This window comes from Anas platyrhynchos, chromosome 3 (genome assembly GCF_047663525.1).
Source record: "Anas platyrhynchos isolate ZD024472 breed Pekin duck chromosome 3, IASCAAS_PekinDuck_T2T, whole genome shotgun sequence".
In the NCBI taxonomy this organism is placed as follows: domain Eukaryota; kingdom Metazoa; phylum Chordata; class Aves; order Anseriformes; family Anatidae; genus Anas; species Anas platyrhynchos.
In genome coordinates this window covers 99,789,862-99,815,298 of record NC_092589.1, presented here as the reverse complement: position 1 = coordinate 99,815,298, position 25,437 = coordinate 99,789,862, and the positions used below count along the sequence as shown (strand labels likewise).

At 38.0% G+C, this 25,437-nt stretch overlaps 1 protein-coding gene across 3 annotated transcripts in view; it reads right to left on the bottom strand.

The window, feature by feature from the left end:
• Nucleotides 1–25,437, bottom strand: part of ERICH1 (glutamate rich 1) — a 97,393-nt gene that overhangs the window by 64,439 nt on the left and 7,517 nt on the right. For 2 of the 3 annotated variants that reach the window (XR_011808548.1, XM_027455148.3), the window contains exons 2-3: nt 19,104–19,295; nt 3,183–3,317 (exon numbers count right to left, since the gene is read on the bottom strand). Coding sequence is in view for 2 of the 3 variants with exons in the window: in XM_027455148.3 (XP_027310949.3) it covers nt 3,183–3,317; nt 19,104–19,295 (327 nt within the window). In the remaining variant the exon portion in view is untranslated. Of the gene's footprint in view, nt 1–1,900; nt 1,904–3,182; nt 3,318–19,103; nt 19,296–25,437 lie in introns of all 3 variants that reach the window. The other variant, XM_072036388.1, reaches the window with a different exon arrangement.

The following is a 25,437-nucleotide window of genomic DNA, read 5'->3' as shown; positions in this document are numbered from 1 at the left end:
TTTCCCCTACTTCTAGGTCCTAAAGCTAAAAAAGGCTAGAAAGGCACTAGATGCACTGCATAATCTGTAGTAAACAGATGTGCACTTGAAGAAATTTAAAAAAGCACAGCCTCTCAGAGGCTTAACCTTGACTGAGTTAAATGAACATAGACTGAAGGCATGCATTTGACATTTATCATTGTCACATTTTGACTGATCCACTTGGGTGTGCGAGGGATTTTGTTATATTTTTGAATATCACACAGATTCTGACCTCAGAATCAGTCCCTAGATACTTGCTCATATGCATATCTACTATTAATGGAAGGATATTTGAAAGTTTTTTCTTTAAATTTATTTTTTTTCTAAACTGAGGAGTCAGACAGGAAACTCTCAATAACACAGTATCTTCAAGAAAGGCAACACTGCTTAGGTAGTAAAACCTCTGAGCTTTTACCTCTACACACTACTAGAGGTTAAACTGTATCATTTTTCTGCTTTACTGTAGCCATCACCTTTCCTTTTGATGTATTTCTAACTATTCTGGTATACAACCAAATCTAGACCAGCAAACTAAATAACACATGGCATGATTTTTTCCATATTTTCTTTCCATATTTTATAAACATTGCCTGAACTTGCAGCCTTTGACCCAACTTTATGTATATCCTTAAATTAAATACAATATGACACATATACCAGAGTAAAATTAACCATGTTCTTCAACTCTGCAGGATTAGCACAAACATCTAATTCTGTAATCCACATTCAGAACAAATACATGTCTTCAACTGCAGCAAGATCTAGCACATAAAAAAGGAAAAAAAAAAGTGAAACACTAGAGCACGCGGAAAAAGGCTGGTAAGACAATCTTCCTTCCTGGAGGTTTTTAAAGAACAGATTAGGAAAATGCCTGGCAAGAATGACATTTATAGTCAAGCTTACCTTGCAATCAGAATGTAAAAAGCCTAAACAACACTTCAGACTTATTTTTTCTTGATTCCATGATAACCTATAAAGTCAAATAGTAAATCAACCCAAAAACGTGTCTCCCAAAATTCCATATGTGTTTGTTAACTGTTAAAGCAGAACCTAAAATTCAAAACCTATTCTTACTGAATGAACACTGAGACTGGGATCAGCTGTAAGAGATCACCATCCAGCTCAGTACTGTCACTAAGCAACACCAGAGCACTACTTACTGCCATTGTGGTTGAATAGTATTTTTTGTTTGTTTGTTTTCAGTACTAGAGGAAAAAAAAGATTAAAGCCAAAAGAGCAAGTAAATCCCTTGTTCAATAGTATATCCATTGTAAAACTAGACAAATATTTATATGTCCCTAAGAAGGGACAATATAATGCAACCCTAAATTCTCTTCTGCTTTACTGCTATGCAATATATGACCATCTAACATGCACCATATAGTGATTTATTGCTAGATTTTAAACAGTAACTGAGTAACTCCACCACAAAAGATCAGTACTGATACCATGAGTTTATCCTAAGATAAGGGTATATCTCAGTTGTAGAAGTGTTGAGAGGGTTGGGCTCTGAAGTTATATTTAGAAGTCATGCAAGTCCCTGTATAAAAGCAAATGTTATAGGGCTATTTACCAGCTAAGTATTATGAGACTTAATTTACTCATTTGCCGAACATAGAAGAAGGGAAGTGTTCCTCTAATGTCTGAAAGGAAATCACAAAGATTAAGCAGAGATCATACAACATGGAGGAAGAAAAAGACTGCTTTAATATCAGAATAAGCAGCAGCTGGAACCTGAAATGCTGTAGAACCCAATGAATTGTCCAAAGATAACTACGTAATTAAAATGTAAGGATAATTTAGGAATAGAATCTGGACTGAGCGTGAATCCTTTCTTACAACGGGAAAAGCAAAACTTGCAAGTTGTGCACTGAAACACCTTCTTTACCTTAATCCCAATAGAATCAAGATATACTGTTATATTAATCTGATGAAGTTATTTCTTCCCTTATCCAAGACAAAAGATCTCTTAGTTTCACAGTGAGAAAGAACATTCAATGTGCCCCATTCATGCTCTACATTGACTTTGTTGCACTAACCTCATATGCAGATTCAAGTATCTATCAGGCTGCCTTCATGGCATGTTTCCCCACACAAAGGTGAGATGCCTTCCCACGTGTTACAAGCAGGATACTAACCACAGCCTGTATTATGAACAGAGCTCTGAATAGCCCTGTTCATGAGTACAGACCCAATTTTCAAGCTGAAAATTCACCCATGTGGGTACTGTTTTCAAAAGGCAAGGCACACTTGCCTTTCTGTATTTGCAGGTTGAATCTCAGGTTTTCCTTAGTCAATATCCCAGTTGAAATAAGCAGTATTTAGTAAACTAGTATTTATTAAATATTTTACTTCAGCAGGCTTACCTAGATGTTTACTTTGCTGTGGACTGCTCCTAGTAGCTGTTAATAACATCATAGCAGATGACAGCAATACACAATTTTGAACAAACACATCCATAGAAACATAGCAGTTGAAAAAAAAAAACAAATGGATTTGTCTTATGTAAGCTAAGCACTTCTTTCTAAGATGGAATCACTTTAACTGCAGCAATAACATTCAGAAAAACATGTTTTTTATTGAAGTTCACTTAAGAGACCATTCCTCTACAGATCCTGTTCTGCTTCTCTTCTATCCTTTGACAGGTTCTGAAGTTATCTGGTCACAGCTTCTCATCAGAACACCTCTCAAAGCTTATGGATTGGTATTGATTCCTTATCACATCCCAACAGGTGAACTTCTCCCAACAGGGAGAGGTAAGCCTCTGGTAGCTCCCCAGAATACCTGCGTTATGACTTAGTAAAACAGATGTGATCTAGTGTTCTTCTTAAAAATAATATGACAGTAATCACGCATTATATACATGTGGTACTTGAATGGGAGAAGTTGAAGACTTAGTCTCCAGATACACTTTATGTTATTTCAGCAAGGTCAACAGCACTGTATGGTTATAAACAAGCACTGAATCTGGTCTTCAAACTAACAAAGGATATGAACCCATACGAATATACATCTCAATTTTGCTTATGTTGCAAAACAGTGACACCCACTGGCAGCAAGAGTTTAAATACTTAATTGTTGCAATTTGGATCTACTTGGTGATGCTTGCTAGCAAGTTTCTCTGAGAAAAATTCATCACAGTAACAACCATACAAACTTACCTGCAGAGTCAGCACTATCCTCCGAGTTTTCAGAAGCTGAAATACTATTAGTATCTTGAGTAACTGCAACATAACCCTCAGGAGGAAGATTCACTGTGTACATTTTCCTTGGAGGCAGAACTGTATTGTCACTACCTACAAAACAGAAAAACAAGGTGTCTTGCTATTGATCTCAGTAAAGATTTTCTCAAACATTTTGCCAACTAAAGCAATGATAACAAGTGGTCTCAAAATCATTAACGAGAAAAAAAGTGAGAGTGCGTCAGATGTGAAATACTGAAATTATCGTACGACCAACAAAATTGCACTGAATTCTGTAGCAGCTACAAATAAATTCATTCTCCAGAGGTTAGTTCCTTCTATTAGAAACACTTTTTTTTTTGTCATAGAATTCTTCTGCCCTAACTTAAGAAGCTTCCACTTACAGTGATACACTAAAAGACACTACATATTTCTCCTTATTCAGCATGAGCAGACACTATTTTTGTAAGAACTGTTTCACAGAAGATGGAGAGATTAAAAGTGATACAAGTAATAGAAAAAGAATCACAGAAGTAGAATCACAGAAGTGTGGTTCGTCTATTTGCAGACTTTTTAAGATATAATCTAGGTGCAGTTGTAAAGGGCACAAAGATAAAGTGAGTCTGAAAACCACACTTGACTAAGCCTCAGCAATTTCTGCCCAAGAGGGTTCACCTCCCCATCTCTTCTTGAAGAGTGCCAAGAGCCAGCTTCCCAACTATTTCATTATATAAGAAATACTATTTGTTACAATAGCAGTAGGCTGCTTTTGTAGAATTTCTTTCCCCTTTAAAAGGGTATTTAGAAATGTACTACAGCACTCTTGCACAATCTTGACATTTGTTTGCTAGGCAAGAAGTAACTGTAAGAATGACTGATGCTTCTCTGTTCCAGTTACTTTTTTTTTTTCTTTTTCTCTGTAATGACAACAATTGGGATCAACTACAGGGAGACAAAAGCCTATCCAGAAGACCAAGATGTTCAGGTTGTCTCCAGATGCTTCACTGTAATTTTAGATGGTTCAGCATGTTCTTTTCCCATCAGCTTGCCCCATAAGCAAGCATCAACACAGCGTAAAGCTTCCCTCCTTAAGGATAACTTGCCCCTTTAAAAATAGATGAAAGTGGTGTAATGCTATTCAGTGAACAGGTCTTTGACAGGTGCACAAAATTAGCCTCTTCACAGATGTGCAAGATCTGAAATGATCCAAGCCCATTACCAAGCTGTACCAATGGGTAGATGAATACCTCAATATTTAAAATGTAGTTGTGTCTGATAGAAGCACAGATCCCTAACAAGAATAATTTCTATAACGAAATAGCTTTCACCAAGTCCTTTTCCATCCAAATAAGTAATTTATCTATACAGGTTGAAATTTCTCAGATAAAAAATTTCCAAGAGTTCAGCATGACTGATCACCTAGATATCTGTGATGATTACATTTCAGAATATTTAAGGCACTTTTGAAAAGCTACATATCACAGTGGTTTTTATTATCAGGATGCAAGCTTTTTATTTTGATAATACATGAGAAAACAGTTGTTTTTCTTGAACAAGCCAAAAAATTTCAAACCGACGTTGATGATGCTTCAAAGGCTAATAAAGGAAGTTAAATAATTAATACAATATGATGAAGAGCAATTATGTGATTTGGAAAAAGATTAACTAAAATTAATTTTGAGTAATTCTTTTACAAGTCCTTTTTGCGAAGCTGATGCCAAATCACTGAACTGGCAGTACTTGCATTGTTCCCCGCCCCATGTTGATTAATGATGAAGTGTTAATTGGTGATGGTTTTAATTTACAAGTATGTGTAAATATATTTTGAACTACTCCCTTCTGAATAATTTTAAAATTTTCTTTCCCTGCATTTCACCTTTTTTCCCCCTTTTATGTTCGAGTTCTATAAAACCATAGACAACTGTAAGACATTAAACTCAATTTGCAGTAGTCATGGCTAACTAAAACCCTTTAATCATACAACAATTGGATTTATTAGGGGATATATTAACCTCCTAGAACAAAACAGCTGAACAAAACCGAATTTGGGGGGAAAATCTGTTAACACCTACTCTTGCAAAGAAGAACATTAACAACTGTTATTATGTAAAGGAGTGAGCACTCAAAAGAAATGTAAGAAATTTTTAAATGGAAGCCCCCATATTATTTACCCTATGTAAATCCTGAAGTAGTTTATAAACCATGAATAAGGCGTTAGTCTTTGTTAATCCTGTAAAATTACATAAAACCAGTTACCATATCATAAAAACAGTACATGCACAGCTGTATAATCTCAGCACATCAATTGCTCAGTCTCAAACCATGAAGTCTGGAGTTTTCCAGACAGAGGCCAGTCTCCCTGGGCTAAGCCGAGATGGATTGATTACAAAGTCCTAAACATTGCTGCAAAGCAGCTAAGCATACAAAAACATGACACCATACTATTTTTAAAAAACATACACATATTTGAAACTAATAAAAATAATTAGATACTGGAAGTACTCAAAAGTGCCCTTCTTCCCACTAGTTAGAAGTCTGGTGAATTCACCAAATTGATAATTCCAGTAACGAAACTAGATCACACCAGTTATCAGTGAATCCCTAAGTGATTTGTTGCAGCATCATTAACGAAAGAAGTACAGTTTGGAGGGAGCTACATTTTTGTAACCTTAACGTGTTATGGGAAATTGAACAAATGCACTTATCCAAGAAGCATAGTGGGTGTTTTTTCCTTGTCTAATGCACCACAAAGAGAAAACTCAAAAGTCTTATTGTATTTGCATACAGAAAAATGATAGGTGCTTATCTACAGGTAGCATAGACAAACAGTTAACAGTTTATGAGGTTTTATTTTAATTCAATAAAAAAGCACAAATATTTAAAGAATGCTTACAAAATCAAAAAAGAACAAATATCATTCTTAAAGGTAAACTATGAATACAGAATAAATATTTTGAATCAACTTGTCTCCTATTCATATTCCAGTCCACAACTTTCCCCATACAAGGCTCCTTTGCATATAAATCAACCTTGTGCACGGAGTGGGGAAGTGCATCTAAACTGCATCGTTACCAAGGTTACATCTGCAAGGATGTCAGCAGCCTGGCTAGCTATGTCACCGCTTGCTGCCCTGCCCCAGACAAGTACGGGACCTCTTACAGAGATGAGGATAAAGCTTCCATCTCACCTTAGCTGAGTGAAGTTGCCAGCTGTTCAGTCTGTCATCATTTCAGGTAAAGATAGTGTGTTTTGTTTCAGCTTAGTTTTACAATCTTAAAGCTTTTTAAAGCTTTCTCCTACCTGCTGCTTGGAGTGTTCGTATTTTAGTATGGCTTCAGCCTGAACATCTTTGTGCTGTCACACCTGGCAACACCTTGAACATGTTCTGGCCACAGATGCATTCATATAACCTCAGCCCTGTGCTTGCTGGTAGGTAAACGATTAATCCCTGCGCAGCGATGAGGCTTCACGTTTCTGCGGTGGGTTGGCCCTGGCCAGCAACCACCCAGCCGCTTGCTTGTTTCCCCCTCAGCAGCAGAGGGAACAAACGGGGCCAATAGGCATGGGAAAGCTCCTGGGCTGAGATAGAACTAAGGAGATCACTTACCGTTAACTGCTGGAGGCAAAACAGACTTCACTAGGAGAAATTAATTTACTGCCAGTTAACATAGATATTTAATTGTGGGTTTGGGCATTGGGAAGCAAACACTGTCCTGCTGTGGGGCTAATTTTGAAGGAACTGGAATTAGCTGTTAGCTGTGGAACAAGACAGGGCAGCCCCTGTACTCTTCTCAGAGAGGCCACCCTGCAGCACTCGTGTTACCAAAACCCTACCACCTCTACCAAATACAGCTCCCCATTCTTACACCAAAAACCTGTCTTTATCAGCAAGTGCTTTCCTGCAGCTCAGAAAGCCTCAGTTCCACAGTGTGGAAGTAGTAGAGCAAATAGAGGACCAAGGACCAGTGGTCAGCCAGAACCTCTTGCAGACTTTTCCAAACAGTAGCCAAGAGGCAAGTTAGCTGCCCCTGACTTTAGGACGTTACGCTTTGGAAACACCCAGCCATCACTTGGGGAAGAGCAGAAGAAGAGGTAAGCCTCAGAAGAGTTCCTTACAGAAAACCCCAGGAAGGCAGAGATGGATGCTGAATGCCAAGGTCTGATTAATCCAGAGCCAGGGCTTTCTACAGAAGTCGATATTCTTCAGGTTAGCATTTACTGTAACCCCACTGCAGAAGACATGGTCTTGACAAAAACGAGGCTCGAAGGTGATCTGTGATCTCCTTTAAAACATTTGCATTAGTGTATTTTGTTGAATATGACCATAGTCCAGCCCTTATTTTCATTAAATATAAAGTAGATTGAGGCTATGACATGAAAATTAGGACATTTGTTTTAGCCAAGTGACAACCATCACACTAATGGAAGCTTTGTGCTACTTTGCTAGGTACCATTGCAGGTGGGAACTTAGTTTTCACAAAGATATGGAACTCCCTTACGAAGAGCTAATAGACGTAATTTACTGTCATGGTAATCATTTTAGCTTGTTTAACACCTCTAAAGTGCACAGTCTTTCTCGTTTAATTAATCCTTAAATAATTTCTCATCTGCAAACATTAGTATCCAATCCATCCTCCTCATTAACAGTAGCTTATTGTTTAAATGAGGAGAGCCACTCAAGTAAGTCTTTGGGTAAAGATACGCTCCTTCCAAAGATTCTTCATCATTTTCTAAATAAAAGTTAACTGAATGGCTTTTGGATATTTAATGATATCAAGTTACACTACTTGCTGTTGTCATGTATTTCATTGGCACCAGTACCTGCATCAGAATACTAAAAAATCATTTTCTTCCGCAAAGTATACTTCAGATTTACAGTTTTAAAGATGTCTGCTATTCTGTTTTGAATGATAAATTCCCCCGCTTGCCAGGTAAGATTTCATAGTGTGCATTTTTACTCTAAATTGTAAAATTTACATAGACTCAAACAAATAAATAATGAAAGGAAAAAAATAATCAAGTGCATACCTTCAGCTCAGAAAATACCCAGGTTGTGAACCATTGGACAACATTATTGGGAAGCAGTACAGTATCCCTACTTTATTCCAATACTCTTTTCAGCAATGCCACTGGCAACTGCATAGAGGTTTAGATGGCAGTACTAAAATTTCTAGATTGACCTTATTTTCTGCTACTGTGTAAACAGTTGTCTTTAGACAGAGAAGGTCCACTATCCTTTGACATTCAAGAAATAGCATGTTTTTGCTTCTCTCCCAGATTTGCAGTAGAAGCCTGGCCACATTTACAAGTCTGCTCCCTGTTCTTAGGCCGCACACCATTTGTGTCTGGCAGCATGCTGTCGCTCAAGTCATTTCGTTCCAACCTCCATCCTGACACTTCATGTCATTCTCGGTGACACTTCATTAAGAACAGAAAGCTGAAGTTACAGAGGCTGCTCCCTCTGCTCAACTAATGGAAATGGCTATAAAGTAAACAAAGTCTGTACTTACGGAGTCTTTCCTAAGCATTCCCTTTAAGACTTGGTGATTTAATACTTCAATTAAATAAATAAAACTAGGTCTTCTACCCACAGACCTTTGGCCCACAGAAGCTTGTGCAAGTTAGCACACTGCTGGAGAGCTAACAAAATGGATGATCAGAAGCAGTTTCTTTCATCCTGCCTTAATTCCTTTGAGGAATTAAGACTAATGTATGACAATCTGCACCTGGTCCTCACAGAATCATAAAGGCTGGAAAAGACCTCCAAGATCTTCTGGTGCAACTGTCCCCCAACTACCAATATTACCCACTAAACCACGTCCCTAAGCACCACATGACCACTAAGCTTCTCAGGAGACTGGATGAGTACAAGGTTTCCCCAGGCAGTTCCTTAGGGAGAGAGCACTCGCCCATAGCTTAACACAGATGGAAGGTATGGATGGAACCAACGCCTACAGCAGCTCCCTCCCCATGGGCAGAGTCACTCATTGGAACGGGTTGCCCAGGTAGGTTGTGGAGTCATCGTCCCTGGGGGTGTTCAAGGAAAGGTTGGACATGGTGCTTAGGGACATGGTTTAGTGGGTGACATTGGCAGTAGGGTGATGGTTGGACCAGATGACCTGAGAAGTCTTTTCTAACCTTTAATGATTTCATGCAAATTGGAGACAATGGAAAAGGAAGAGGGTAACTGCTGTCCAGCCTTACAAGTCTTCCTTTCCAACGTACAAAGACTAGATTTTTCAATGAAACCAGATACAACGACCCAGTGCCAGCCGTAGCCTTTTCAACTAAGTGTATTGCAGTATTTTTGGAAAGAAGGGTCTACATCATATTTAAAAAGCTATATTTCAGCCTATGTATTCAAGTGTGAATGTTTGAATAGAGGAGAAGGGGAATGGAAAGACGAATAACAGCACCCAAACTAACAATGATCCACATACCTACTTTACATTAAAGGTCTCATACATCTAGATGTAGTGCCAATGTAATTATTTTTGTTAAGCCCTGGCTACTTAGGAAAAGCCATCTACTTTGGATTTTATGTTCCGCTTTTAAATTGTTTTGCTTTAATAAAATTGAAAGATAATTTAAAAGTCTAAGGTTCAAACACCCATCACAGGTCATCTGAACACTTCCTTATTCAGATTCATCACCTAGCTGAGAAGTATGCAATTATAATGTTGTCATTCAGCAGCACTAAGAACTTCAGTGCCTGAAGTGTTATTAGGGCTTATGCACAACTAAGGGCAAAGTACCCATTCTTAAGGGCTTTGGAATAGGGCATGTTTCTTTTTGTGGCAATTCACCCATAACTATTTCTCAAAGCTGGCTCATTATTTACGCCGCAGGCTCATTGAAGTCTTTCCTATTTATTAGCATTTTGCTGTACTGTCTCATGATTTCTCTGACTCTAAACGCTGGTAGTTTATTTCTGCCAGCGTATTTGCACATCTCACAGTTTTTATGGCCATGTATTTATTTTCATGTAGATTGCAGCTTCTATATAGTATAAGATTAACATTTGTTTCCACTGAATACTAGGCCTTATTATATTCTCATTTGTATTAGAAGCAGGAATCCAATTTCTTTCTTAAGAGCTCAAACAGGTGTACGATGATCTAAGAACAAATAAAGATTTTTTTTTTCCTTTTCCTATTTGAAAGTAAGCCACAGGTCATTATATAGCTACACAAAGAAAAGAAACAAGGAACTGTACTCTTGGTTTTCTATTTCTTGCATGCATTTTTTTGTAGCCAGCAAAAATGACACTCATCTATGAGTTTTAAACCAAACACATTTGTGAACCATTTTGTCTCCTGTTACTACCTCCAACGGAATAATTGAAGAAGTTATGAATGAAAGTGACATCATCAAACAAGGAATTTATATACCTCATTAGATTACTAAAGTCTGCAGGTTGAAGAAGTTTAATACAAGTATGCTCATAGGACTACAAGATTAAAAGAAAATAACAAAAAAATCAGGAGTACTTCCTTGCCACTGTCTTTTCCCTCACCTTGATGGAAATCAAAGACTTCAGAAGGAAATTAAGGTCAATAAATATATAGCTATTTTATGAGGCCCAAAGTTGAGATGGGAAATTCATAAAAAGCAAGGAACAACTGAGCTCAAATTTATTTGCTTCACCACCTCCCACAAGTACGCTAACTCCTAAGATTTTTTTTTTTTAGAAACCAAGAAAGGCTGCACTATAGCTCATTTTATTGAAGATAGGACTTACTAGTATTACTCAGACTCAGTTTCATTACGTTAGACCTGGCAAACATTCTTTGTCACAGAGAAAACAAAGAAAAGTAGATACGCTTCTTTTTTCTCTTCTCACTCTTCAGCTATGTATGAACTATTGAAACATCAGCATTCCTTTGGAAAAAGCACAACACAAAGTGAGAATGAAGTAGGGAAAAACCTTGAGCTAGGAAACCAAGAAACAGAATACTTCCCAGAACAGAATTTGTCTACAGGTAGATGAAAATTTTAGAATTCTGAGACAGAAGAATAATAATTGTATACAGGTGACATATATACTATTAAAAAAACAAAAAAAACAAAACAAAAAACAGCAGCTTGTGGCACTTTGAACTTTCTGAAAGCTGAGTATCTGAGGTAATGATGAAACACTATACAGCTAAAGTGTTAAGCCACTTATGTAACAGCTTCATTTTCTTGTATACATCCTGGAATATTATAATAGATGATATTTTGCTTATATGTCTAAGAAATCAAGTTGTATAAACATGAGAATAAAGCTATCTTAAAAATCTTAAGTTAGCACATAGCTCTATCATTTCTTCTAGTGCTGTAGATCTTATTTGTTCACACAAATAAGAACACACCTTTCCAAAGACAAGTTCATACCTGTCAATCAATATAATTAAAAAAAAAAATAATGCAATAGCACTGAATCTAAAAAAACATGTCTGTGTTGTAATTATCTAATTGCACTCACTGATTAATTGATTACATTATTACTGGGACTTAACTGAAATTAGTCCAGGAAACAAACAGATGCGCTCATCAGAATAAAAGTAAACAAAGTTTAAGGTTTAACCACTCCTCTACCCCAAGCCCACCATTTTTATCTCATAGTCATCAGTAAGAGTCCACTCTTGTTTGCTGACGAGAATAATGCAAATCCCAGGAGCACAAAAAATATGGGAAATCCTTTGCCCTGAACTTAATTCAGTAACAAATTCACAGTATAATACTTGCACTCATTTTAAGTAATGGTTAGAAGGTACAGCTGGTGGGAAAGACAAGTAGGAAACAAGCAATATGTAACAAGAACGAACATGAAGTTTGACTCAATAACTACAATTTTGACAGTGACAGCTTAAGTTTACCACTCACAGCATACATGGGTGCACGAGAGGCATCTCACACAATTTTTTTTTTTTTTGTCATTAATGCATTAAAATAATTTCAAACAGGAAGCCAGGGTGGACAGAGCAAATGCCAACAGACACACAAACCATACTGGAAGTTAGATTTACCTCAGGATTGTCTGTCAGCCCTCCTCTAGTTGAAACAAGTCCATTTTATTGAGATAACCTTACACAAGCCATTTTCTGTTTCCTTTCTCAAGATAACGAGCTTCCCTGCAGCTGGCTACAGTTAGGTTTAGAACTTGTTTACACATACAGCTAAAGCTGGCATTTTCTACTCCAATTAAGCAACTGCTACATACTATTAGATGAGCTATTTGTTAAATTGCTTTCAGTTGTCACAGAAGCCAGCAGATTTCTCTATGACAGCGAAGCTGTTTGAAATGAAGATGTAGAAGAGAAGAACAAGTGTACATACATACGCAAGAACGCTGGAAAAGGAAAGAACGGGTCAACCAGCAGCAAAAAAACATTGCTAGGGGAACCAGAGACCAAACGACAAGGCTGTTTCTGTCACAACTGAAGTCAGAGATATTATACAGGCAGCCCACTCACTCTGAACAGAGACAGGATATAAATACATTTTTTCCTCCCAAGCCCCAGATTTTTACATTCCCTTTCAAGCATATAGCTACAAGCTCGGAAATCTGGTTGAGCCCTGTTTCCACCATAACCACAAGAGGTTGGTGTCTTCTGTCAAACATTCGTTTTTGGATATATTTGTTCCATTTGCACAGTATAAAGCCATTGTAATAAAGCATGTAATGAGAGAATTTATAGACTCTTGAGAGAAGAACACAAGACTGTGTGACAACACTTTGTTGTATAATTATAATCTCCATTGCTCTTGAGCTTATTCACAATAGACAGCCTTTCTGAGCAATTAACCACTGAAGTGATGCTGAACTGCTGAACCAGTCCCTAAAGCTGCTCACTGCATTGTGTGCTGCTAGAGTTTCTGTCCTTAAACGTAAGCACTTCAGCAGTTTGATCAACTGAAAGCCAGTACTGACCATATATATAATATATATTTCTTTGACAAGTGTTGCCTTCTAGGTGCTTCTGTCACTAACCTAAGTTTTCTATAGTATGATGGCTCCAGGAAGACAGGAGTAGGGCTAGTAAGGAGACAGTCCATGTATCCCAGCTCTGATGATTTCTGAAACACAGTGTACTGACAGCATTAATAACCGTAATGGAAAAGGTAGGGTGGACAACCCACACAAAGAGACGTCTAACAGCTGCACTGAATTTTAACAGGAAACATGGAACCCAGCAATGCTGGGATATTCCACAGGTGGTAGAATTCATGTTTTTACTTTGAAAACATGGATTAAACTGCATTTTTGTCTACTCTGGTAGAACAACATAGTATTCTTCCCCAACCCTCCCACAATTAAAACTTTGAACTTTGGAATAGTAATATCTTCACATTTTTCTTCATTAACACTTCAATAAAAGGAGGAAACAAAAAACATCAGGCAGGATGTCTCCACAAGATCTCACACTGTCTAGGCCCTCTGCATTTCAATTTTGTTTAAAGAAGTAGGGAAAAAAGCCAAAAGTGAAACATGCATTGTAGGAAAAAGATTCACCTGTTTGAATTATTCAATAATTATTCAATTACTCTTCTTCAATTCTTAAATTTTAAGTTTTATAAGGAAGATGCTAAATATCAAATCAGTAAATTCCAAGCCCTTAAAAGATGGCTAGTAATTCTGGCCCTAATAATTCTGGCCAAGAAAAAGACCCAGGATTAGGGAGGCCATTAAAAATTCAATTCTAAAGGTAGCAAGTCTCAAGTCTCTAGCCAGATACATGGAAGTTTATTTTAAATATGCAGTATGAAAGATTTTACGAGTAATTAGTGAGATTTTAAAGTATCAACAACAGTAAAGACATCACAGAATTACAGGTCTCAAGAGAAACATCTGCCATGAAATTAATCCTTATTGCATGTAGATGGTGCCCTAAAAAAAGTTGAAAATGAACAAAATTAATCATCAAAATACAAAATTTAGAAAAAGGCCACATTTAAGCTAGTAATTTATACTTAGAAATGCTTCCTTAGTCATTTGCCAGACACTTTTTTTCCCTCTCTTCCATACAACAAATGTTTTTTAGGTATTTACACTTGGAAACATATCTGCAAGGTCATGGAAAAGAAAGTTAAATCCCCTTCTTTGTAGGAACTTTCAGTTTTCCATTTGCTCTTTAATACTTTGGCACTCAACAAGGCTCAGGTTAATTACATATATGCCTTGATTTTAAAAGGTTTAAGGTAACAGAATAGGCTACCTAAACACTCTATAAAATTCACGTTGAAGCAAGAAGAAACTCTATTTGGAATCCTCTGAAGTTAAGAGCCATAACTCTTGCAATAGAAAAATCAGGTTCCTTAAAGGAAGAAATGTTTAGAAAGTCTTACTTATTTGTCCTAGGGATAAAATCCTTTTTTATTTTTTGTTAAATTAATTTTCTTACTGAAAACTACAGCAGAATAGGAAAAAAAATTATTTAGGAAAATTAGAATCCAAAGGGAAGGTATACTCCTGAACAAAAATTTCAGCCACACATTGATTTTTTTTTTTTAATTGATTAAGGTCACTTAAAAATCTTTTTAAGAGTGAGATATAAACAATTATCCTCCCTCTCCTCCCTCTTTGGGATTCAGAAGAACAGTGGCATCTACACGTTTTCTCCAACCCTAACAGAACTATCCCCATCCATAAGAAAATGTAAATATCTTTCAGAAGATCTGTCTGAAGTCACAAAAGACAGAATCCCTCAGAATTTTTATTTTATCTCCAACTATTCTGGGTCTTATTGTAAACTTCTGTTCTAGAACTGTGTGTGTAATTTTATGGGACAACCATTTCTGATACTAAACTAACCTTTCAAGATTAAATTAGAACAAGCCATAAACACTGGTTCTGGTGTTTTGAATACTTAAGCATCTTAACTTTAACTTACTTGATTTGAAAAGACACATATAAATCCAAGTATTTACAGGATCCAGAAGTACAGCCTTAAAATTTTATGGACATATTTCCTATTATACTTCAAGATACATGATTTGTAGCATTGCTGTAAGCATTCTAATAAATATACAAAACTGGAGGTGTGTGTGGGGTAGCTTGTCAATGTTGGAAATGCTTTTTTCACAATATGAAAGCTGGTGTTAAAGGTAAGCTGAGCATTGTAATGAGTTTTGTAGCAAAAGCTGTTACTCAATGCTAGAAAATACTTGGACCTTAAGTCAAGTTCCTTTTATGGAAATCCAGTTTCTTACTGACACTAAATTTATTTTTTCACTAGATTTTTGTAGGACTGACAATCACTTTCAAACTAGGAAGGAGTTCATATCTATGCTAAAAATGCCTCTCATTTTCCATTCTCCATCTTAAACTCAAGACTACTGCTCCTTAAACAGCCAGCTTTTAAATAACTATCAAATCCCATAACCTCTGTTGTACTAAAAAAGAGGTTTCTTAATATAAGATCAGAAAAATTGGTCAATGCCTTTATGCCTTTCTTTTTCCAAGACTACACAGTCGATTGCTCCAAATCTTACAGCTTATCACTAAACATATACTTTCAGTGTTCAATGCCATAAAAATCACAACATGTAAATGACTGTTCATGCAAGAGCTCTTATTAAATTTGAATGAAGCCGTAAACAGAAAAGAATGGTTATCTACTGGCTTCACAGCTGGGTAACTGATTTCTCTTTTCCTATGAGTTTATCCCTACAACCTTCTCCAAAGCTTTTCTTGTTTTTTAGTAGACATTTATAGAACATCAATTAAGGCGGAACCCCTTCTGTAGTACCATAGCATTTACTTGCCTCCAACAGAAAATAAGCTCTGGTAGTTTGCTGCTAATTTAAAGGACAGCCTTGTTGCTTTGTTGGAAAATCCTAAAAAAGGAGATATGGAATTGGTCTTTTTTTTTTTGCTTCACCTTCTTTCCCATGAGTTGCATTTTACCTGCATTGAGATTTTGGATAAAAAGCCTGTGTTTATACCTGGTTCCTAAAACAGTATGCTTAAAATTAACAAGAACAGAGGAGTTATACATCAACTAAGTTCTCCTCACCTCCCACTTCAACTGGAATTTGGGCAGACCATAATTTATAAGGAACGCCAAGCACTCAGTACAAATGAAGGCATTTTTCAGCATAAGAAGTTACCCTGTAGTTACACTTATTCAGTGTGTCTTCATGATAGGAAATGAACAGCCTGTTAACTGTTTCCAGAAGACAATTCTTTCCAAATGCTATTAAATATCACTTTAAAGCATAAGTTTAATGCTTTATCAGCCTTTCAAAGTTGTACCTCGTTATCAACTTCAGAAAAGTACAGATGTATAAAAACAAAATGGGCAAACAAACGGAAATACAACAAGTAGAGACTTAGAGGCAATCTTCTATCACTATATGCAACACAGGACAACAGCCACAAACCTTCAAAGGCAAATTCCATTATGAAGGGATGTAAGAAAGCACTGTAGCTAGGCTATTACTAGCCATCCTCGTTGCAGAGGGGGTGCAGGGTTTGCTTTTTGTTTTGGTTAAAAAAGAAAAACAAAAAGACAGTGGATGCATAGAACAGTAGTCGTTGGAAAGAACTTAAAAGGTCATCAGTCATTCAAGACTGATTCAATTAGATCAAGTTTTCCAGTACATTGCTCAATTTTTAATATCTCCAAGGATGGAGATACCAGAACCCTCTTCTCAGCAACCCATTCCAATGCTTGATCATCCTCAAGGCTGAATTTTACCTGCCTCCCCACCCCAGGGAATCACACCTGCCACAATGTGTTTGTTGTACAGTTCAGTCTTCTATTTCCTCCTTCCACCCATCTGGTAGCTGAAGTAAGGATACTTCCTCCTACTTGTCTCCAAACTTAAGGAAGCTCAGTTCTCTGTCTCTACTCATACCTAAGGAGATCCAGCTCGCTGACCACCACTAGACTCGCTCTAGCTTGTCACTACCTTCCTTCTACTAAGGAGCCCACTGGTCACAGCACTTCCAGCATGGCCTCACTCCAATACGGTCTCACCAAAGTAAGGTGCTACTCTTATCTTCTCACAAAAGGTACAACTGCTTCCTTCGACCTGCTGGCTATACTGCTAATACAGCACAACACGTAGTCAGCCTTCTTTGTTGCAAGGATGCACTCTGCTTACTCACCCCACTGGGAGTCCTCCAGCACCCCAGGTCCTTTATGGTAGAGCTGCTTTGATCCCCAGGCTGCACTGTAAGTTATTCTGTGCCAGACACAGGGCTTTGCAGTCCAGTATTAATCTCCGAGGTACACACTAGCACATAGCCATCTATTGAACTCCATATGGCTGATCACAAACTTTTAAGACTGTCAGTCTCTCCACCTATCTGATCACTCATTTGCCTAGCTGCTATCTTACCACGCTGGTGATGAAAATACTATGGTAGGCTGCGTGGAAGGACGTGCTAAAAATTAAACAACATGTATGGTGTTATCCTTGTCTTCAGGCCAATCAGGTTGATAAGCACAACCTGCCTTTGTTAAATCAAGGCTTACTGCTCCTGGTCTCCTTTTAGTCCTTCCCACGCTTGGAAATATCTTCCAGGAGGATTTACTCTATAACGTGTTTGCAGTTTCCCAGATCCTCCTTCTTGCCTTTCTTGAAGGACGAGTATGTTTGTCTTTCCTAGCCACCATGAGTTTTCAAAGATGATTGAAAGCAGCTTCACAAGCCAGTAGCCAGATCCCCTGGATGCACACCATCTTGTCCCACTGACATGCAATTTGCTTGAGTACTCCACAGCCATCATCATCATGTATTCTGGGTAATGATTCTTTCCCATAGAGTTTATCATTAGGCTCAGGGTCCTTGGAGACCAAAGGACAAATCTTAACAGTAAAAACCTGAGGCAAAAGAGGCACTAAGCACCTCAGCCTTTTCCTTGTCTTCAATTACTAGTTCCTTGCACATTGAGCAGTTAATCCTTTGTATATTCAGACCAGTCTTCCATTGGATTCTACCAAGATCCCCGAACACAACTCTGTTCCCATGTAGTACACAGTTCTAATTCGACTAGCCAATTTACTAATTTCTTTCAGGACTTTGATCTTCTGTCTCTCACCACACCTGTGATCAGTTCTTCCCTGTCTGTAAGTAATAGGTCTAGCTAAGCACCATCCCCAGAGAAAGCTTGTTATACTCGAAGGAAACTTGCCTTTGTATTTCAAGTCAAACAGTTTAATGACCTCTTTCAGTTACAGCACAATTCGATTTTAGATGAGCTACAACACAAAGCAATTCACACTTGTTCTACATGTAAGCACAGAGCCTTTCACCCGCAAGTAATACCACAGCTACTTCATTTCACAGCTCTGTCACCTTTTGGCAATAGCACCCATGTTTTACAACCCATTTGAAAAAAGACTTTTACTTACCTGTCAAAATATTCACATCACTTTCATTGCACACACACACTGAAAATAACGCTCTTTAGCAGGGCACAGATGTATTGCCTGAACTAGTATTTACAACCACCTGGGGTTTCTGTTGCAACACAAGGACAGGAAATTAGTGCTGATCATTGTACTCCCCCCAATCTAATCCTTCCAAACTCTAATACTTGAGCAGAGTTGTAACAGTATAATTAATTTTCTCACTGTTAAACAGATAAGAGACATTTATAGAATCATAGAATATCCCTAGCTGGAAGGGACCCACTAGGATCAGAAGTCGAACTCCTGGCTCCAGCTTCATATTAGCTACTGCTAGACACTGCATACAGACATATACACCAAGGCTATTTCTTGGCTGTCAGAGGACTTAGGCACTGACTGCAAGTATTCTAGGTATCAAGTACTGCTAGCACTTTTATTCAGATTTGTCTGCTAGCATCAACTGAATGAAAAAGAAGTAGATACTACACTGTTCTCAAATAAAGGAACTATATTTAAGAGCATATTATCAGAAAAAAAGAGTATGCAGTCTCACCTTGAAATGATTTGCTGGGTGCATCACTTGATGTACTAGCACCTGCTGACAGAGTCTGAACATTTTCCAAGTCCTTCTCTCTGGATTTTGAGCCCGGATTTCTGAGAACCACCTCCTCTTCTCCACTCGAAGTATGCACAAGAGATGAAGAAGTTTCAGGATAGAGACGTTTCAGTACATTCCTTATGAACACTGTGTGGGAATAAAACATTTTCAAATAGAAAAAAAATCAGATAAATCTGATTTTCACATCAGTTAAAATTAGACAATTCTAATTTAAAAAAATCACATAAATCAATTTAGAGATGGTTGAAGACATTAAAAAATAAAAATTAGAAAACTAATTGACACAAAGTAATTTTCCTCATATTCAATGCAAGTCTGTCTTCAGCAGTCCCTATCTCTCCCATGTAATAAAATCAAAATTAATATATAAGTCCTAAACTGCATGAGAATAAGCCAGCTTTAAAACCCCAGAGTTCACTAGTGACATGACATACATTTGACTAGATTTTGGCAATAAATTAACATGGTACTTTTGCAGGCTAAACACACAATTTTTAAATTTTCTTTTAAAAACAAGCATCTTCCTACACAAGCGTTACAAGGCTGCTCGAAATGCAGGTCTCTTCTGGCAGAGGTATTGCAATTGGATCACTCATTAGAATCAGTAAGCTACAACTGCTTAATCACATGAAAAAACTAAAATTAGACAGTAGCAGAACACATGGTAACCCAATTATTTCCACAGAAGTAGCAGTATTCTTATACGCCTCTTCCTCTTATGGGCCACCTTCTCATGACACCTGCAATCTGCTACTACTTAATCAAATGATCCTTGCATTTGAGTAAAAATATGAAATATATGTAAATAATCTAGTCATCAAGAAAATCACCACCTTTACATGAATGCATGCATGTTGCTTCAAGTGACTGAAACATGTTTTATAAAATTATGAAGTACACTAAAAACATTTGTCTATTGCAGAACATCCTTAGTTTCATAAATTCTACACAGTCAACCAGATATTGCAGGATGGGGGGGAGGTGAGGAGGAGGGAAGAGAGATTTGGAGGAAAATATAATTGGAATTAAGATTCCATAAGTTTAACAGAAAGTGGAGACACCATACAAATGACTTGGTGCAGATTCTTAGAGTAATTCTGAACGGAAATTGCAGCTTACAGATAAGTGTACTATTGTCAAATAAGTCTCTTCAGTGAATAGCTTTCCTCCACAGCTAAGGAATCAGCTTCACTAAGGTGGGACATCCTTGAACCACCAGTCTTGGATAGAAAAGTTTAATCTTCCTGCCATCTCCCCACATGCACCTTGGTGATGTTTCCACGGTCATGTAAATGAATAGCTACTAGGGAGAACACATTGGTCAACCTTTTTAAGCTCCTACTAGTTTATACATCATCACTAACTCTTAGCTCGGACTCCACCTCTTGAATAAAATCATTGATCTTATCAAAAGACCTAAGAAAATAGCTAAGCCTGAAGAGGTACTTGTGCAGAAAGCTTTGCCTATGATGCCTGAATTCATTTTTTCTACACTTATCCATCATAAAGTGACATGAAAAATGCTGTGGCAAGCAACCAGTGATGTCCCCTTCAAGAAAGCACAATCAATTTTGCAAGCTAAGTGTTAAAACTATTGCTCCTAGAAAGAGAGATTTCAACAACTCAATGTACATTGAACACATATTTTCTTTTAATAATGGTTCCTTGCCTAGATGTTCTATAGACAGAAAGACAAAACCCACATATACTGGCCTTACAGGAAATTTAGAGAAAGTAGACAGAAATAAACAGTGCAGTAAGAAAAAGTTCACTGGTCTTTGCAGATCTCTGACTTTAAAGCAAGTTATCTGAGAGGTTTATTTGGGATCCTCTCCCTGAATACAGCTACTAGCACTGCAACGTTTTACTGAAATTCAGAAGTGCTGTTACCAAATTAACATTCAGGCACTTGTACTGAGGAAGCTGTTCTCCCAAAGCAAATGCTCATTGAGATATTGACAAAGCTATATATGGAAATACATTTTCTCCAAATCTGCTGAAGAGAACCAACTTCCTGATAGCTACAGTGGAGGTTATGCTCCCCACCTTAAAATTGGATTTTTCTAGTCATCCATTCAAACACCCCCTTCTTCCATTTTAAAAATAAATGCCTATACTCAAAATGTACATTAGCATTGCTTCAAAAAGCAATACGAGATCAGTTTTAAGATGTTCTTATTCTCATGGGTTCTCATTGTCTGCAATACCTGTATTTGAGAAAGCAAGCTGAACGCCACTTGCCTTTGGCGGGTACAAATATTAGGTAAGCGTTATTTCTAAGCTAGAGAAATTTTTGTGAAACATGTATCTAGATCATTGACAGCAATGGATTTACTTCAACAAAGATGTGGTTTAGCTGCCAACACAAGCAGTATCCAATCTCACTGGCTTTGAGCACAAGCACAGGAAGAAGCAGCTGGGTGCAAAGTGGGGGAGCTGTTTGCAGCATTTTCACACCTGGCAGCAGCTTTGCAGTACTGAGAGGCACCTCCTCAGGGGAGTGATAAGTCCCAGCAACCACAACAGAATGGAAATGGGCAGCAGCAACACATAGGGCATGACAAGTTCCCTGTCTGGGACCAGACACAGAACCACAGAATGGGTTAGGTTGGAAGGAACCTTGAAGACCACCCAGTTCCAGCCCCCCTGCCATGGGCAGGGACACCTCCCACCAGACGAGGTTGCTCAAAGCCCCATCCAGCCTGGCCTTGGGCACCTCCAGGGCCATTTGAATGCAGCAGGAAGGAATGCACCCCAGCAATATGCCTTCCTCAGGAAAATAAAAAGGTAGTATCACTAGAGTAGCTGGAAAAAAAAAGACTAATTTAGTCTAAGATATTTGTAATCCTAAATATATTCTTGCCTGGGAAAAACAAAGAAACCTGCCTGTGGTCCAAGCCTTTTTGATCAAGTTTGTCCTGGGTATCAATGAGCAAGGAAATTAGGCTCTGAGGAATACCTATCCTGCCATGCTTAACAGCTTTACACGTTCCAAAGAAGCAATCTGCTTTGCTTGTTTGCATCTCAGAGCTAAGCTACCAAAAACATTTCTCAGCTGATAGAGGATACCCTTTCCTCAGGGTTTTATTGCTGCAATTACTAAATAAATAAATAAAATCCTGTGATATCAATGAGTGTTGGCTTAACCACAGGAGGCTGTTCTTGCCTGATGCTACAAAGCTTTTCTCCCCCATTCAAAACCCTCCTTAACCTGGAGTTTTTTGTATTAAGCAGCATCAAAGATCTGTCAACCTGGTAAGAACTGCTCAGACCCTTAAAAATAACTACCTCTTAAAGGGAGATAGGCAATTTAAGAATATTTGAGGAAAAACATCTGCAACCAGAGATATATCTAACTTAGCAGAGCTCCAAAACGGAATAATACTTGCTCTCAGCACGCCACGAGCACAGCTAAGCACGTGCAGATATTTATGGGGTTGTTTTCCAGTCAATATAACAGAGGGAGGAACTGCAGATCTGCGTGCTCTTTCAAGAGACCAATCCAGGAATGCATTTCAACCCTTGGTAGCAGACTTACTTCTGAACAATCATAAGCAATTTGGAGATGTGGTTTTAGAACACCTCACAAGCTGACTATAAAATACAGGAAGATGAAGAATGAGGTATTTGGAGTCTAACAACAGCAAGTTGCCACACTTACGTACCATGATGATGTGCAGGGCATCAGAGGGTTTCATGTTCTCTAAGTTTTGGAGGAGGACATTACTGAATGTATTCACATACAACTGTCTCTGGACAGCTCTAACTCACAGTAAGATGCAAACAGTAAGATGCTTTCTGAGTTTTACAGGGAATATATTCTGCAATGTGTGGAAAAATTTCCCCACAGCCATACATTAGTAAAGGGGGACATGGTTCTGAACACCTGGCCACACAGTGACAACAGGAGAAAGCTCTAAGGCTCTGGCTTAGACGAACATGGCCCGGGAACCCCCACATTTTGGGGTTCTGGGTTATCCCAGCAGAGCTATAATTTTAGTTCAGTATAGCATGTGGGAAGACTTGTCCGTTCTATGTCTTCACAACACAGAACTGGAAGTTTTTACCCACATTTTGTGCTCTTTCCCTTCTAGGAAGGTGATGGGACTTCAGCTGTGATTACAGGTAATATTTTTTTTTTTTTTTTAAATGCTTCAGTGTATGCTGTCGAAACTGAGATACTGCAGACAAGGACAGCATTACTCTTTCTATAACCATCAGCTAAAGATGACTTTGCATTTCAAATCTACCTGGAGCTGCCAAACCTCATACTGCACGTGCTCACAGGTGCATGTGGTGATGGGGTCACAGCTGTGCACATTGTGCCAAGGTTGTCAAATGGACTGAACACACAGTTCAACCCTGCAAAAGGGAAACTTCACAATATTACAGAAATGGTGAAGAGGAGGCACTGCACAGTAATAATATTAACAGAAGGATTCGGACCAAATTCTAAGGGTTTGAAGAGAGTCTCTGCTCCTTTCCTGCATGGAAGGACTAAGCTAGACCGACACTCCCTGTGTTAACAAGGTTACAAAGATAAAAGAGAAAAATGAAGCCTTAAGGACTATATTTTCTGTTGGTGTGGGGTGCTGTCCATGCTTAGGAAGACAAGCAAAAATTCCTAAGTGGAGATTAATAAACTGCAAATGACTACAGAAGAAAACCTGCGTGTACTATCAATCACGGGAGAGACCCAGCCACTACCATGATTAAAATCATGTACAATGACAGTGTGATCCAAGGCTCCGCTGGGCAAAATATTTTTTAATCTGGGACAGGAAAATGTACAACATTAAAATACAAATCTAGGAAGACCTTGCTGGAAACACTACATAGCTGTAAGTCTGCTGCACACAGCTAGCTACTGAACTCCAATCAGAGCAGACGGCAAAGTTTCTACAATAACCAGCAAGAAACAGAAGAATAAGGAGAAGCTTTGGCTGTTTAACATAAGCAAACAAATGCCAAAAAAACTTTAAGGATGAAATGGTGAGAAGTGTTACATAGCTCATGGACAAGGTTGCATTAGACCATGTCACAATACTAGAAACTAGTAGTGAGTAAGAGTTGCCAAACTAAATGCATTGATGAGCATCTAGAAGTTTATTAAAGAAAACTCAAAAACTAACAGGTCAGAACAGAGCCTTTAGGAAAGTCTCTTCCATTGAACTAACTTGTACTGTGCTGTTTTTAACAAAAAAGCTAGACCCGACTCCTGAAGATTGAGTTTAACCTTGTAGGAACCCTGGAGTGATCTACGAAGAACACTTGTTAAAAGGAAAACAAAAAAAATTTGGTTACGAGCCTCACTAGGGAAAGCAAAATTTTCCAAGCGTAATGGTGGAACTATTACAAAAAACTGCTCCTGGATTCATTGTATCTGTTATCTGATAGATTTAGACCAGCAAGAATCTAGAACAGGTCTCTGATGTTAGACCCAGCAAAAAGGACACACAACACAAACAGCAGTAGCTAGGCTGAATTTCACTGACCCACTACCAGCGTACAAGGCAGACATTCTTAGGTACGTTGAGTTATACCCACTGCACAGCTTTTATTTTTGTAAAGAGTAAAAAACAGTGATCTTCATACAGTAACCAAGATCCTAAATTTGGTTTGCACGTAGTGCCCACCAACAGCACCTAAGGCACAGTCACATTTAAGAGCAGTAAGTAGAAATGCACATACACAACACTTAAAATGTTAGGGTTAGATTTTGCTTCATTTCTTTACAGAAATCCCACTGACATCAAGTTTTCTACTTAAAGAACAGGAAGCACAACTTGGCTTATGGTAGTGGCAGATACCAGTGTTAAGAAGCCAACCGTGGAAGACAGTCGCTGCATTCTCGCTCCAAGTATAACTGTATTTAAACACAGGCTGGTAATAAAGCTGTGAGGGAAGTTCAGAAGTCATTTTCCAGTGAAGTACAAGGCTTCAAAGGAACAAACAAAAACCAATGGGGCCTTGTGTATTTGATGTAGAGCTGCAGTCACAAAATTACAGTAACAGTTGGTGTATTTCAGTAGAAAACTTCAATTCTGATAGACCTACAAATTTATATTAAAAAAACAAACACATTCGCTAGTACTGTCTTCTGAATTGGATTTCTATTTAGACTTCTGAAGTGAAATAAATTTATTTTCTTTCCAGACAAAGCTAGGCAATGCTACCAAAACACCCAGCCTGTACCTTAAAGCACTGGATTTTCCTACTGCACAGTGAAGCTGAAGCAACACCTGAAGATGCATCTTTCCAGGAATTC